This window comes from Halyomorpha halys, unplaced genomic scaffold, assembly GCF_000696795.3.
Source record: "Halyomorpha halys isolate HHAL.00 unplaced genomic scaffold, Hhal_1.1 Scaffold249.1, whole genome shotgun sequence".
Lineage (NCBI taxonomy): Eukaryota > Metazoa > Arthropoda > Insecta > Hemiptera > Pentatomidae > Halyomorpha > Halyomorpha halys.
The window spans coordinates 633,710-652,117 of record NW_027104890.1 but is presented as its reverse complement, the minus strand read 5'-3'; the positions used below and the strand labels follow the sequence as shown (position 1 = coordinate 652,117).

The window sequence follows — 18,408 nt, the reverse complement described above, 5'->3', positions numbered from 1 at the left end:
ATACCCTCCTATAATGATGTTATTGAATATCTGGTACATACATATAGGAGGTATGCTATATGTATATCTGGGTGTTAATGATATAAAAAAAAAAAAAAAAAAAAGTGGCTGGAACTCAGTTTTGAATACACAACCTCCTGTGAAAACTGTATTGTCGAGAATAAAGCAATAATATCTCAATAATTTAGGTTTATTTAACTCTTCCATAAAACTCTTTTATTTCATTTTAATCCATCCATTACAACGTTTCAGAGTCTTCAGCCCATCATCAGGCACTCATACATTATTATTTCCTGTAATTTAAATTATATAAATTAATATTCTTCTTTTTATATAGTCTTATACATATAAATCACAGTAGTCATAATTAATTTCTCCTTATTCTATGTAAGAAGTTAGTATTTTTAATATTATTAGGCAGTAATATCGACTATTGTGATTTATATATATATATATATATGACTAAATAAGAAGGCCAGATTAATTTATATTATTTGAAATTATAGAAAATAATAATGTTATGAGTGCCTGATGAGGGGGTGATGGCCCGAAAAATTTGGTGATGGATGAATAAAATAAATTAAAATAAAGTTAATATGGAAGAGTTATTCACTTCATCTTGAAGTGATGATGATCAGAAAACTGCCACCTCCAACGTGCAAATATTGTCAGTCCATTCTCACGATTAGACATATTTTCGAAGAGTGTACTCACTATTTGCCAACAATAAACAGGATAGGACTGACCCCAAATTTATCCGAAACTCTCGCAGATGAGAAAGCTAAAATTGCACGAGTGTTTGAATTTTTAAAAGCACATCGCCTTCTTTATAAATTATAACTCCTCTTTTTATGTTTTTTATTTTTTTTTTATTTTTTTTTTTTTTAATTATTTCTCTTTTTTTTATTTTTTTATTTTTTATTTATTTACTTATTTTATTTTATTCTATTTTTTTTTAAATTTTATCATCCCATAGGCGTTGATGACCAGAGGGTTTTACGCCTTTAAGCAAAAACTCAACAACAACAACTTCATCTTATCGTTTGCAAGACTTATTTAACACGTTTGTCGCACTGGGTGACTGTCAAATCAGCACTATTCATATTAACTATTATGTTAATTAACTATCTTAAATAATTTATTTTTATTCAATTAAGTATTACAAATGAAATTTTTAAATTATATTCGAAATCCTAATTACTATGACCAATAAGATCACACTCAGAAACGAATAACGTGTTTACTGACCTATTAATTCATCTGGTTTAGGTCCATCCTTTCGACTGATGTCTAGAAACACTACAAAACGCTTTATTTATTCCAGATCAAAATATTTTTTATCGTGAATTCCACCTTTGATATCTTAATAAACATGTAACACGGCACAGATCATCAGAAAAGGATTATCTCGGACTACAAAAGAGGGGGATGTTTCAAGAAAGAAGGGAAAATTCCTCAGATAAACTCTGGGAATCGAAAAAAAGATTTCAGTGTCGTTTTCGTTTAAGAACGATGAAATCTGTTTTCGTTTAAACTATTTTCGATCACACACGTCAGGTTCAGTTCAGTTTTCCATCTAGATCTCTCGTGAATTAAATTCCGAACGTAGTTTGTAAATCGTCTCAATTAGAGAAAAAACACTTCCTCAAGAAACAATCAACCAATTAGTAGTAGATTTTTTTGCTTATTCCGGGTTGACAATAGCTTGTAGCATAGAGTAATTGTTTACCAAATAATTTTGACTGAAGATTAGCTCTAAATATTAAAAACTGTATAAAAAATAAAATCTCAGGGATTTTCAATGGAATTGTATCTAGAATACAATATAAACTTTATATTTATTATTTTTCCAAAAATCGCCAAAAGCAGCAAATCTTTTAAGTTTTTAAAGCTGGCCTGCAAACGGCGTGAACAATAAAACAAAAGAATTCTAAATAGTTTGAGAATTTAATATTACGTAACAACCCGTCATCTTAATTTGAGTAAATTACAAGTTACCAATCTGTTAATCTTTGGCTTTTTTTTTTTTTTTTTTTTTTTTTTTAATAGGAACTGTTAAATGATATTTAGATTAAAAAATAACAACTATATTAAAATTATGCCCCCTTCTTTCTGAGCTTTAAATGAACATTTACAAACATAAAGAGTTGAAACTTGAGAATGTCAAACTGATCTTATGCTGATTATTACTCTTTTATTTTCCAATGTTGGTTTCAACCAGTTGCCAATTTTGACAGTTTATATAGGAGTACTAAGAAGCGGAAACAGCCAATTGCATCAGTAATTGCAAATAGAGACAATAGAGGACATAGATTATATCAAAAGGACAATAGATTATATCAAAAGAAAGTTCTTGAAGTTCCACTCCCAGTTACCAACAGTTAAAGGAGCAGTGACCTACAACTTGGGAACCCAACCACAACCCGAAGACTGCTGCAGGACATACTGTTCTATATATAAGTTCTATATTTATCAGTTCTGTTTGTGTCACTCCAAGATTTGATTTTATCTTAACTTTTTTTTTTCTATTCATCTTTTTCTTAAATTCACTTTCTTTTTTTCCCATTAGTAGTCAATAATTTATTTTTTTAAATTCACAAATGTCATTGTTATTAAATTTACTTTTATCTTTTATTAAGAATTGTTATTTTAATCTATTTATTTTATCTTAATTTTTTTTTTATTCATAACATTGTAAATTGAAAAAAAAAATGTTCCTATTACATTAATCATGTAAGGCAATATATACAAGGTCGATCTGGTATTAATTAAATTAAAGAAGCAGAACTAGTTAACAATCAACATTTTTTCAATTTTTGAAGTCCACATGGAAGCTCGTCTAAATTTCAATTTAATTTTCTTTAAAATACTTTCCGATGTATTTCTTCCAAATAAAAATTAAATCTCATACGTAAATTCCAACTACCTGAAAAAATTGGTAAACCTTTTAAAAACTTAGAAAAGCTTATATTCAAAATAGTAGTCTTAACAACAATAACAAATAACAGCGTTTTTACTTAACTGACAGAGATTGATTGTGTAAACAAAAAATATGTTAAAAGGATTATGTTTTAAATCCAAAAAGAGTACATATTAGATAAGAAATAACATAATAATGATAAAAGCTTGACGAACAAAAGGTCTTTAATGGCATATACCACAAATAGCTGTCTACATGCATCAGTCCAATGACGCCTGTTCAAACTTAAATACATCTGCTTTATTATTATAATTCACTAAACCTTCGAACTCCTCTCGTATCCAATCCTTATAGTCCAAAATTCTTCGTAAAATCCTGTATGCTCCTTACTTTGTCACAAATAAAATTATACAATAAGACCATGATGTTCCATATGTAACCGATCTAGCCCGAACCAGAAACCATTCCTTCCACTATAAACTCTCTAACCACCCAAATCCTGTAGTTTCTAACCTTGCTTCCTCTTCTATTCCTGATAATCCTCCGAGGCGCCTGAAAAGAAGACCACGAGACCTACTAATGTAAAAACGTCATTAGAGTGCTACCAATGGGCAGTTTCTCTACAAGCCTGTATTACTCCATTTTGATCTTACATCAAATTTACTTAATGTGTTTGTATGTAAATACAGCTGTAAATAGCAATAAATAATTAAAAAAATTACAACTATTTCGAGAGTTTCCCAGTTCTATAGTTTTAGTTTAATGTAGAGAGTTTCTATGTTTAGAGTTTTCCATTTTCCTAGTCAGACTGCGATATGTCGGTAACACAAAGAAATTAACTCATAAAATTCAAGACGAAAATACTGAAAACTACTTCCAACTCAATTCAAACATTAAGGGCCGATTACACCATTTATTACACCACAGTTTAAACTTATGATTTCTTAAACCTCGGTTAAAATCAATAATTATCTGTTGTACCACAAAAGTTAATCTCCAAATTCAGCGGTCAATTTTATCGGCCAATGATAAGCGGTAAAACGGAAATTTAAAGAAAATATACGTTTAAGGAGATAACAATAAAAGGAAACATCCATAGTTCCAGTTGGTTATGCTATATGCTGTATGCTATATGTTGGTTATTGTACTATTTCGTTCTTTTCCAAATTCAATTAAATAGATTTGATCGAAACGATTTGACAGACTACGAAGACATCAAACAATTAGTTGCTCAGGTAATAATGAAAAGAAAAAGTATTCCATCCTAGAGCAAATTATTTTTTACCAGTGGTCGGATTTAAGAATTTTTTAGTGGTTTCGACTGTCAATAGCGGTTGTTGAATTAATTTTAAATTTAATTGGACCCATAATCTATAACATTGGCGATAAGAATTGCGGAGAGCAGTCATCTCAGTTTCAGGTAACCTATGAATTTAGATGTATCCACCATCTAGGGAAAATAACGGGAAATTCAAAAATTTGAAATAATTAATTTCGAATTTGGATTTTACCGGAGATTAGTGCAATCGTCCCAAAAGGTTAAATTTCTACTTTGCTACTCTTAGAAACTTTAATCGTATAAGTAATTAAATAGTTTAATAACAGTACTTCATTATCCCAATCAGATATTATTGCTAAATCAGGTTATTATCGTATTATTATATTGTTGTCATTTTAATTTTCGCTAAAAAAAAACTATGTCTTCACTGATAGTTAATAATAATTAATATTAATTTTAATTAATTTTTTTTAATTATTTTCTTTTTTATCAACAAATCAATTTTTTTTAATGTGTCGTTTCATAAGTGCTACTATAAATACATTATTTTTTAAAATATTGAATTTCGAATTATAACTTTGATTTTTCCTTTAAACTGTTTATAAATTTCATCGACAATTTATATCATTTTTTAACGTCATCTAAATCTAAATACATTCAGGTAATTTACAAATAAATATTTGTTTTTGCCGACGATCACCAAGAAACAATTTTTTTCATAAAAAAAAATACATGATTCATAAATGCGTTAAGTTGAGAGTTTGGGGACAAAATTAATGACTCGCTTATTAAAAAACAATTAGGTATAAAAATGTCTGCTTATTAATAGGTTTTAATTTAATCACGTGAATAATAAGAAAAGGACTTCCGTTGACTGCTTGTACATCTGGAAGATTTTTTAACTCTTCCTAAAATAACTAATACATAATTCTCCAGTCCCAAAGAGTGCTTAGGAGGTAACACAAAACAAATAAAACTTTCCAGTGAATGAAATGAAAATGAAGAAAAAGCAAATAAGAAGTTAGTTAACAAATTAATTGATAAAGATTTGTGAAAAAATATTTATATTATATAAACTTCAAATGCAAGTTCGCCTATACGTAATAAATCAATGAAAATGCTTATTGTAGCTTATTATTCAAAACAATAATAATAAAAAATCTTTTATTGCAAAGAATTCGTAAAATGCAACGGTTGCAGTTGAGGACTAGATCCCTTTCTCATGCTAAAGATAGAAACGTCACAGCCCTGGAAATTCTCCAAGGAAATGTTGGTTCAACTAAGAGACATCTTGACATTTTTAGTATTTTACAAATAACTCCTAACACTAACACTTTCACTTACTGATCTATACTGCCAGTGCTACTCCTGTTTGCTGTTCATATTTCCACCACGGGGGTTTGACAGTAGTCAAATAAAATTTTCTTCTAGCAGAGGACGAGATTATTATTTATGTTTAATACCTATGATCGTAAAGAGAGTAAATGATTTTCGTAGAATATTATTAATAAGTACTCAATTTATGATTACAGAGAAGACCGCAACGCACCAATAAACATAAATGTTATTGAAAATGATTCATAATCAGAATATTTAGTATTGAAGCCAACCATATATATTTTTTTATTTTATTTATTTTATTGTAGAGAATTAATACAATCTGACTCAAATTAAAGCCATTAAGTATTAGTATTGAAATACTCATACATTATATATATAAACAGAAAAAAAAAAATGTAAATAATAATAATAGTACTCACTGAATTAAAAATTCAAATTTAAAATATTGATAACAATAAATAAATATATAAATAAAAGATAATACTATCTAGACTTGAATAAATAAAAATATAAACCAATATCAAAAGTATGATAAAATAAAAATAATCACATAATAAAAATAAAATAAAAAAAATTATAGACTAGACAAGGACAATAAAAGTTAAGTAACAATAAAAAAAAAAACACATTCGCACCTGTATTAAATATTTATATTCTGCAGGTAAACTCCGAGTCAAGCCTTGCTACCCCTTCCCCCCCCCCCCGAGTGGATAGCAAGGCAGGTCTCCGAGAGATCCCTGCACTTCTATCCCAGCAGCGTCACTAATATTGAGGGCCAATGGAAACGGAGTGAGGGAGTTTGAGCCGCATACACTCGAAACTTGAGTGAAGAAGCTGGCCATTAACAGAACTAACCTTATATTAAAATATCAATACTGGAACCTTAATTTAACGCGAAAAACATTCCAATGATATATTTAGGATGTGACTAACAACACTAAGGAAGCACGCACTTCCCACATTAGGAGTAATTTGGTAGGGGCTTGAAAGATAAATGAAGATTTATTTTATACTAAAAAATTAGTACTTAATAACCCAACTATATGATATATCTGGAAACAGGATTTAATAATCTATTTACTTATACGTTAAAAGTATATATTGAGTATATAATTAAAGTGCTGCAAATTCATCATACAATAGCTAAATTAATCATTGGAAAGAACTTGGATGATGGTAAAAAGGAATATTGATAGATAGTTTGTCATTTTATTCTAATAAGGGAAACCAAAGGAATCAAAACACATAAAAATGATTTAATGGACAGGATTAATTAAGAGAAAACAAATGAATTCATTTCAATATCATCAGAGTACCACAAAATATATTCTAAATTAGACTACAACAGTGGTTTTATCCAGGAGAAAGAGTATAATCTCTGTTTTATTCGATCAATTTTTAAAGCAAGATGAGCTCATTAATTATAATTACCAACCGTGGTAATTATTTATGTAACATGAATATACAGGAGAATACGTTTCCTATTACAGCAGTTCGTCTAATATTGAAGGAATTTAGAATGTGATTTTTAGGGAAACAACAACTAAACCTGTAGGAAACTGAAAGTTCTGAATGACCCAGATTATAAAAAATTATATATTTATTTAAAAACAAGTTGTAACTATAGGAATTGATTGGTGAAAAGATGGTAATATTTAAGAATTCTTATATATAATTTCGAATAAAATTTAGTATAAACTAGTACATATAAAATAAATTTATGTAAGACTTTTTTGTATTTTGTAATTGGAATTAAAATATCCATAAGGCTCACTTTTTATTTTCTTGTAACTCCTACGTTTCGGCCATTCTGGCCATTCTTAAGAAACTTATTTATAATATCACAGCTAACATTGTTATCAAAATGTTGCAGGCTATTCTACCTTTGACAAATTTAATCTTAGACAATAATTTATTCTTGTTACAATTTCACTTAATCTAATTCTATTTAGCTTCTACTGTCTTCTGTATCTATCACTTTTACAACAATACTTGTAATAAATAGACAGTGTAACCTGAATAGAAGTTGAATAAGTGAAATTGTAATAAGAAGAAATTACTGACTAAGATACGATTTAACAAAGGCAAAACATTTTATATAGCCTGCAACATTTTTATAACAATATTAGCTATGCTATTATAAATAAGATCCCTGAGAATGGCCGCAATGGCCGACACGTAGGGGTTACAAGGAAATTAAAAGTGTGAGACTATATGGATATTTTTTATTATAATTGATAAACAACAAGTTATATATTATATCGTATGTTTGACAGACGAACAAAAATTCATTGTCAAAAATTTGTTCAGTAATTTTTAAAAAATGTATGTGAAAAAAAATTTATTTTACGCTTCTATCTATCTATAATACTCTATCTACGATTTGTAATACTTTTCTTATCTTTACTTTTTTTTAATTAGCACCTGTAAATCTAGTTTACAACCACCAAATGAACTGTACTATTCAGGCATGGCATGAGTTGGCAGAGGGAGACAGCACCCAGAGGTGCATTCTCCTGACGTTAAGTAAATTATTTGATTACACTAGGAGGTCCTGCATCCAACCCCTGAAATGCCAAGCTACGTCAGAGATGTCATGTGTTGCCATCTGTCGTATAAATTTATTGAAACGTCCATGTTGTATGTTGCGAAGCCTTTTGTAAGTCATATGAATGTGGTCCGTCACAACCGGGATGCGTAGGTATATATGAATGGTCTCGTCTGAAACTTAGAGTGGTAAGTTCGTTGTCAGTCTTAAAAATTGCGATTGGAAAATTTGCATTTTCTGAATTTGTGTCTTTTTAGCAGGTCCATAAATTTGGCAGGCGTATGTCCATATGGGTTTTAGTAAGTAATTCTTTACGTTATGTTTCTGTCTGAGGGATAATTTAGAACATCTGTGTGGAATGGAATATAATTGTCTCAGTAGAAAATTTAATGTTTTACGTTTTGTCTTGACGTGTGGGGCCCATATCAACCTTCTGTCATAGGCGAGTCCTAAATAAGTTAGAGTGTTTTTTTGTGGAATAGGGTGATTGTCAGTGTAAACTACAGGGTGTTTTCTGTCGTAGCGTACATGTTGTGACTGGTCGTGGTTAATCTTAGTTTGGACTTACACTAAGTTGTAGTGTTAGTGTGGCCTCCAGATTTTTTTTTTTTTTTTGGCCTCCAGATGGTTGTGTTTCTCGAAATTATAGCAGTAATACTTTCCTTTCGTAACAAATTATACAACTTTGCAGATGTAAATACTTCATCGTGGGGTAAGTAGTACTACAATTAAGTAACTACACATTTTATAATAGGAATCATCGCACAAAAAAAGTACTTTTAGATCAAGTTCACAAAGTCTTACAACAAGATAATTGTAGACCCTCAACAGGTAGGTGTTACTAAGAATTTCAAGCAGCGCTACCTACCTGTGTTTGAGAGAATTCCCTTGGCTATTAGAAAGACGTTGCAACCCGACCCGACCGATTTAAGCCGTTACAAACTACGTAACAAAACTCCTCCGGCAGCTCTTCTAGTCCCTGCCTCTTAACTTCATATTTAAGGACATCCTCCCTGAGGATGAGGTCCAGGGGTATCGCTCCGGCCAGCACTTGCACTGCCTCATGTGACACCGTTCTGTATGTCTTCGTGACCCTCAGCAGAGCCAGTCTTTGAATGGTGGCCAGTCTTCTCTGTGTCTGCGTGAGGTTTCGGCTCCACGCAGGGGAAGCGTACCTCAGAATCCCAAGATCACACCTTTATATATGGTCATCGTTGTAGGGTATCTGAGGCCCCAAAATGCACCCCCTATCCTACATAATCCATTGAGTCACAGGGTCACCCTGTCCTTTAGATACACCAGGTGAGAAGTGGCATCGAATGTAAATTTTAGTCTTTGCTGGGATCATAGTTTGCCTAATTTTAATTAGTTTGTCAAGTATAGTTTTGTAACATAGTTTGTAAATTTTAGTCTGTACTGGGGTCATAATTTGTCAATTTTAGTTTTGTTACATAGTTTGTAAATTTTAGTCTCTACTGGAATCATAGGTAGCTTGGAGGCAGAAGCAAGGGACATATCTACAGTGAATTTTGGAAAAATTCAATTTGGTATACAGACGTGAGGAAACGTTTGAATACAGTATAGGTTCTTACCGAGGTCTGAAACTGTTTTTATTACTGTTTGCCGAAAACTACTCTTTTCAACTAGTTCTGCACTAAATTTTAGAGGATGGTGTTGGAGTAAAATTATTTTAGCAGTAAATTTCGCCACGATGTACAATCTTCTCGACTCAAGAGAGGGTTCAGCGCATTCTACCTGAAACATATCCTAGTGCAGTATTATGAACTGAATCGAGAATTTAAAAAGACTCTACTTTGCCGTGCCATAAACGCTTTCAGTAAGCTGATGCAGTTACCATCCCAACTTGAGTGCGAAAGACATTTAAAGATGCCAAGTTTTTTTAGCATTCTTGTTTAAGACATTTAATGTGATGGATTCACTTCAAGTTTTTATGCAATTGAATGTCAAGATATTTCGGATAATCTACAAACAAGATGTCGGCCATTCATAATCTTAGGTTAGGTTTGTTTTACAAATATGCATGGCTTTTTCCACTATTTCTTGACTAACTACTGATTTTTTCAATGCTTCATTAAGCTTTTATTCGATAAAATCAAGAGGTTTACTACGATACCAGAAGTACTATATCATTAGCAAACAATATAATTTTGATAGGGCATGTAAAATCCCGCCAGATATTCTAGTACCAACTTAAATGTTTGTTTGACTTATTTACTTTTTTGCAACAGACCGACATTTAAAATGAAGTAGGTTAGTTCTAAACAAAGGATTAGTTCTATCTTAAAAGAAATATTCTCAATTAAATAAATAATAGAGCTGAGAAACACCTTTAACAAAAATAAGTAGTTGTAGGAACACAGGATTAAGAAATAAATGTATCTTAATAGCAGAGAAAGCTCAAACAAACAAACGTAAATGAGTCAAACAAACATCTATGTAAACACCAGAACATCTGGCGCAATTTACAGAGTTCAAAAATCATATCAGATCAGGGGTCTAAAACCCTGTATCTGGGATGAATTTTAAAAGAATTTAAAACTTTAAAAAAAAATTAAATAAGATAATAGTCATCAATTAAAAAAAATTATACAAAAATAAAGTTAATTATATCAAATTATGCACTTAAATATTATACACGCAAACATCAGCCATAAATAGAAAATAAAGTAAAACTGCAATAATTATTAATGTAAATATAATGTATGACTTTGCAATTGTGTGGATTGTCTAAAGGATGGCCCGATTAGAAATGACTCGATGACTGCTAATGACACCTTTACCACATTATCTGCGTTTGCGTGAACCTGAAAAGAGTAGGACAGTACATATCGAACAGCTAAAAATTCCTTCGACGACATCATATAGGCTGGAATGCCCTCTTATCCCCACTGAAGGATATGATTGTACAGAATGTAATTTCTATATATATTTTTTAAAAATAATATTGGACATCCTACAAACTGTGAACTATACTAATTTACATACATATTTAAATTTAAAATATTATGAATGTCACATTTAAAATTACAAAAATCTTGTCGATAAATCGTGTTTAATTAAATTTGAACATTCTATTTACCTATAAAATGCATCGAAAACACATATTACTTTAAATTAATATTATAGTTAAAATTTTAAACCTGCCGATTCTTATCCACCAAAAGCTACTTCAAAACATTTAATCATGATACAATATAATAATTACACCTTCCTAATAAAACAGACTAATAATATCTAATTATCCATAACATTTTCTTATTTTTATTCATGTATCTATATTTTTTTTCAAATGGCAAAAAATTATACTTTTAAATAAATAATTAAAACATTAAATTTATTTTTCCTTATGCACCAAATAGAAATGGAGAGGAATTTATACTGATCAATACAGTAACCTTTTTTTTTTTTTGTAAAAGCACATATATATTTATCTATTGCATTTTTTTTTGTTTTAACATGGTTTTAACACTACTAGATTATTAAACAAAACTATTTTTAAAAAATCACTAGTATAATCCACTATTAAAAACTCGTACTATGAAGGAATAATTAAAAGGATAGTAAAAGTAACTACGCAAAAGCGCTCCCGAAATATTTCAAAATGTGTTTATTCTGGAACAACGAAAATAAATTTTTTAAGAATCTCTACCAGCGGATATATTTTGGTCTTCAGGAATCCGTAAATCTTATAATGGGAGTCCTATATCTGTCCGTCTTCTCAGTCCAGAGTGGCATTCCCATTGACTAAAAACAAAAAGTATTCGTGTACGCCCAGTAACCCTATTCTTGTTTTCTTTATTATATTTTTCCCAAATTAATTAATATCTAAAACTAACAATTAGGTATTGTTGGTATAAATATAACCTATTGTAGTATTTATTAAATTTAAAAGTAAAAACTGCTATCAGGTTTTTCAAGTTTAGATTAACCTTATATTTGATTTAATTTTCATATAACATTTGGTACACTTTTTATATACTTATTATTCACAGTTCAGTTTTCTCTTACAATAAACACAAGAAACCATATAATTATTATTACTTTAAATTTATACCGTCTTGATAATTGTCATATCACATATGGATGAGACGTAGTATAAAATATAAATATAAAATACTGTTCTATAAATATTTTCTAGTATGACTATTAAAGAAAAATAAAAGCAAATGATATATATTTTAAAATATTTAAAACAAATCATTATATAAAGTTACAATAACAACCAATGTAAGAAAAAAATCATATCCTGTATGTAATTAATTTAATATTTGAAAAGTAAGATTTATCCAACGACCACATCCCCATAGTAAGATTCGACAAAATGATACCATCAGTTTAGTTTTTCGTTAATTATATTTCAAAACTTTACTAACTCCAGTTTTATTTTTTAAGAAAAAAAAATAGGAACTCGCTATAAAAGTTCATGCTTTAGCGGATTTCCCGTTCGAATCGGATTTGTCAATTTTACCTTCAGCAATTCGTGAAATTCTTTAATATTTTGAATTTGTGCATAGTGTATTATTGCTAACGATAAAAACTGTTTTATTTTTTATAAATAAACAAAATTGAAAGTACTATAGAGGAATATGTTTTCGAAAATACGAATTTGAACCCTACCAGACTATTCTAATGTGGTTAAGACCAACCTGATATTGAATACCATTCCATTGTACTTTGACATACCGAGTTTAATTATAATGTTAAAGTCTTTTTCAATAAAATTTGGAAAAATTTATTCTATGAAGCGCCATTTTCCGTCAGTCGAGTTTATCGTTAAAGTTGCTGCCACATCACGCCTTAGATACGTAATTTCCCTTTCGTACGATTTTTTGTTTTTGAGCTAGGCTCTTGATACAACTCACATACACGCATACAGAAATCCATTGAAAAATGGAATTCAAAACTATTTTCTGTGAGAATGACGCATAAATACCTAACCTGATAATAATTTTCAAGTTTTATTTTTTTTTAAATTAGTATAAAATATCAATCAAAGAACACATACGTTAGATATTTATAAATAAGACTATTACTACTAAAAGCCTCATATACTAATTTTAAAAATAGTTTAATAAAATGATGTCAGTTTTAAAAGATAAAAAATTTTAACAATTTCAAAAAAAATATTGAGAATCAACGAAAAATTATTTGGAATTTTTGTAGAAAAGTATGGGTAATATCAATTTTGGTATTAGTATTGGTACTTGGAGCAAAATTGCTATGCGTATGCCGTGTGATAATAAATATATTTATTTATATTTTATTTTTGTTATCGATACTTTTACATTACTATTTACATCGATACAAGTTTTTAGTAAAATACAAGTGATACAACATTTAAAAAAGTTAATAACTCCCAAATGGTACAGTTATGGTAACAATCAGATATTTGGCATTTTCTGAACAAACCAGATACATCAAACTGAGTGTGGAAAACAGGAAGCGTGACAGATACGAGTATAAAAAATGCCCTTCACACTTGCTAATTGTGAACAAAAATAAACGCATTCTGTTGTCAAGGTACTAAAATAAAATATAAGACCATTACTTTCAACAGAGAATAGCATTCAACAAACACAGTTACTCTTCTTAACATCTAAGAAAACTGAATTTATATGTTACACGTTACTTAAAAGTTCTTACTCAAATCAAAAAGCGCTATTGACATTTCGGTCTCCAAGAATAAAGAATACACAAGTAGAGGCTCCCAATACATAATTTAAAAAACTTTATTTACTTATAGCTTTAACTACTAATTAAATTTGAAATATTAATACTGGAAGATCGCTGATTGATCGTGTGTAGTAATAAATGGAATATGGCCGGGTGCGGTCAAATGAAACTCAAATAGTAATTTTAATTGAGCCAACGTTTCGTCCCACGTTACATGGCTTCGTCAGGGCTAAAAAAGATACAAACACTTAACATAAGTAAGAAGCAAATTTAAAATTACAACAGTATACATTCATTTGCTCAATCAAAATAGTCATTACTGCTTGAGTCTCATTTAACCGAACACGGACCATCTTCCATTTATGAAATATTAATAAATTGTTATCTATTATATCATTACAATTCCTTAATATTTATATAAATATACATAGTATTCGGTATTTATTCTTATAATTAATCGTAAGAATAAATGAGGCAATCTATTGTAAAATGTAGTTTTACATTAAGATTTTTTGAAAACAGAAGTATGATATGAAGCCATGATGGGAAGTTTGTAGGCTGAATTCATTGATTACAGAAAGAATCTTTAGGATTCTTTTAAAATAATAATATTGGAACCAATAAGTGGTCAGTGATTGCTGTTTGAATGATAAACATGTTAACATTATAAACGTATTCATTAAAATTACTCAATTTCTTTTCATACTTTATCACAACTTTCACTGGTTTTCTTCAACGTTTCGCCCAATGGCCCTAGATTATCAAAAAGACATTAAATTATTGATTTTTTTTTTACATCAAATTATCCTCTAACAATAACACTACATTTACATTATCATACCTTAATCTGATGTATCCAAGGTAAGACCTTCATTTACTGTCTATTAAGTCAACCTTTACACTGTCTTAAAATAAATATATCAAACGATTAATATCACAAAATTTAGCATAAACTTTCACTTCTTACAGCGATAAATTTAAAAAAATCACAGTAATCTACTTATTAAGAGTTGTCAATTAGTAGCAGTTATACATTTATATTAATCGCTTTAAATCATTTAACATACTGGTATTTTATAACAATTTCATAAACAAGACCTCCCTTCTCTACTAGTATTTTATCAATAATCAATAATTTGTTACTTATCTTGTTCTATGAAAGAATGCATCTACATTAGGATACTAATAGAATGGATGAGAAACCAAAGGATACAAGCGACAATTTTGTGAATAAGGGATTTTCTGGTTTAATACTTGTGGCTTATACCAATTCAGTATTGAATTAATTTTGAAATAATCAATAATTATAACTAATGTCATATTTAATCAATTCAGAGGCATAAATTTGGTCTCAGCTCAAACCGATAGCAAAGAAATATAATAATGATTCTGTTATTGAAGTTCCCTTCATGACCAAGTTCCCTATGAAGGACCCTTCATTTTTAGGTTTACCATGGGAAATAGGGTCGATGTAAGGTATTTTCCTACAGGATTCAAACTTTTAACAAACTATCAGATTTATGTGGGATGCAAAATTTAGGACAGAAAACCAATACAACGCATGGCGCCTGACGGTTTGTTGATAGTTTGGTAGGGTGTTGAAAAACATCTAGTATTGGTATAATGACTAAAATAGCACTTTCTTGGTGACAGTAACAGTAACTGTCGCATTAATTACGATTATGAACATTCATTTGGTATAATGCCAGTTTTGTGATACTATCAAATTTTACGTGATAGTTGTTAACTATCTCCCACCATAACTTCATACCATCAATTTTGTATGAAACTTCCAGCCTGTACTTCTGATAGATGTTCATGATATTTAATTATCAATTTTTATTAGTCATCCTAAGTTTATTGTCATTATGTGAGCAAATACTAGCATACTGCACCAGAGTTTCAATAGTACAACTATTACAAGAAATTCTGTTGGTGGGACTGGGCCTTTACACAGTTTAAAAAAAAACAACTACGGGGAATTGAGTGATTAAAAAAAAGGTATTTAATAAAAAAAAATGGTTGTATGAGTCGAAGTTTGAATGGTGAACATCTTATTAACTAAATAGCTATTAATTATCATTAACCCACAAAAATAAAACTTATCAATAAAAATCTGAACCGTACAATAAAATGATAATTATAAGCGGTTTTACTTAATGCAACATTTAAATACAGATAGATTTTATATTAGATGGAGCTGATAACAAGACTAGGGCCAACTCTCGTTGAGACCTTGGGTTATTTACGAAAGTCGAGAGGATATATAATATTCCTAGGTTTAAAATTAAATTGAACCAATTTAAATCTACAGTAAGCACTCTTTTTTTAAGAAATACAAAGATCAAATGAATAGGTAATATCAAGATGTGAATCATGGCAACTGTAAAATCTAACTGAATAGTAATAACCATTCTCCCATTACTAAAATCTCAAATATTTTTCTTTGAACCTTAACTGTGAATTTACAAAAAATATTCAACAATACTTAATGTGTCTTGAATAACAGGTTATAAAAAGCGAAAATTAAAATAAGTCCATTGTGATATTGTGCTTAACAACTAGTGGAAAAATCTCCGTGACATGGACTCTTCGTTAAGTGCAGCACTAGAAAATAGCACTTAGAACTTTCGATAGCTTCTCCGATGATTGGCAACGATCAGCTGCGAGTGTAAGCCAAAAACGAAAGACTTTCCTCCCACGCTTCTACCATTCAAGAAGGTAATGATATAGATGACGTAACAAATTTGATATACGCAATAGTAGTCACGAATTTATGATTAAAGCATTTTAGAAATAGTTGTAAACCTAACATATTACATAGTTATAGAGACCACCTAATAATTCTATTCCGTACTGAGGTAGAAAAAATTGATTTGGAGGATGAAATATAAATATCAAAATTCCTAGGATCGAAAATGAGGCCAAACTAGGTAGCCAAGTAGGTAACCGTGGATTCAACTAAACTACCAAAGGAGTTTGAATTTTGAAGGAAACTGAATGCGGTTCAAAATAGAATGAAATATTTGTTTATTATTTTTATTAATAATTGAAGTTGTTTTTTTATTTGTAATTTTATGAGCTATGTCGATCTTTTTTTCTTTCATAATAGAAACCCAAGGCTTTATCTATATCCAATAATGAAATAGAGGAACGCTGTGTCTTTAGTTTATTTTACGAAATTTCGAAATTTTACGAAAATTCTCGAAAGAATTATCGATGTAGTTTGTAAATTTAATTTGTCAAAAAGTAGGTTATTTCGTTACTGTATATGTGGGTTCAATCATCAGGTACATTGGATACTGCTATATTAAATATTTTAAAAACATAACACATGTCATTATCAATACTGATATACCAATTTTTAAAATGTTTTTATCATTAAACAGTTATGGATATGAACAGAAAAAATATGGGACTGTTGAAAGCTAACACCACACTGACCATTCAATTTTTTTCACGTCAAAGATATAACCTATATTCATAACCATTGGATGTCTTCATCACTAAAATTAAAAGAATGCACCCAAAAATATTATGTTGCCCCACAAACGCCCTCACATTCATTTCTAAATTTACTAGGATCCATGGATCCATTATAAGCTAGTACTAATTTAAACCGAGAGTAAACAACTGTCGCAACTAGAGGTGGTGCCAGACCTCCTTAAGACACACACTAGGACACAGTAGTACTTCAGTTCACTCCTTGCGATACAGCGTACACTTACCTCGGGCATGAACCTACAGACGAGTTGGAGACGATAGCCTTCTCGGTGCTGCACTTGCAGCACTTACTTCCCATCTCCTGAGGGCATGGTCTGTTCGGCCGCGGGGGAGGCCACCCACTGGCCGCCGATCCTCCCCTCCACGGACCCCCGCAATAATAGCGACCCACTTCCCACGTCACCGGCTCTTCTATATAGCACTTCTGTCTTCCACATCCCATAAAAACATCATTCGAAAATTTTATTATTTTAAATTTCCTTCATTTTTTTTATTTTCACATTTCAAAAACGTAGTTAATCGCCCCACACTGTAATAATTCAGTAATATAGCAGGATAGTAATTAACTAATTTAATACTCAACAATATTTCAGTTATCCCGATGCAGCGATTTCTAGTAAGGTGAGGAGATCCAACATCCAACTCCTTTTCAGCCTCCTGTGAATAATGTCGCTCCCGAGGGTTCTGATCATGTATGTGTAGTAAGTAAGTAGTTGGTAACTTTTGAAATAGGAAAACCTGTATGTAATGTTGCTAACTTGTGAGGGAGATTTGGAGTTATTGGGGTATAAATTTTGGACTGAAAAATTTAAATACTTTTATTGGATAAAATGATTCGGATTCTATCACAAAACTAACTCCAAATAGAAAAACTATTATATTAAACTATTAAGTATCGATAAAAATTATTGTGGAAAAACCATTAGAAACACATTAAACCAACATTTATTAATATAAATTAACATTTTTTAACAATTTTATTATATTTAAATTCCACTAATAAACATATTTGCTATTTCGGTTCTTTTTCATAGACATTTTCTAACATATTCCTCTCCAGCCGTCACATAATTAAAATACATTTTCATTTATACAACTCGTAGTATTTACTACATTTTTTTT

General features: G+C 30.0%; 1 protein-coding gene across 1 annotated transcript in view; it reads right to left on the bottom strand.

The window, feature by feature from the left end:
* LOC106680164 (titin homolog) overlaps positions 1-17,728 on the bottom strand; it is a 70,343-nt gene extending 52,615 nt beyond the window's left edge. Inside the window, exon 1 of the mRNA XM_067045701.1 lies at positions 17,511-17,728. Within this exon, the coding sequence (XP_066901802.1) occupies positions 17,511-17,728 (218 nt within the window). The remainder of the gene's footprint in view (positions 1-17,510) is intronic.
* Between the last annotated feature and the right edge of the window lie 680 nt (positions 17,729-18,408).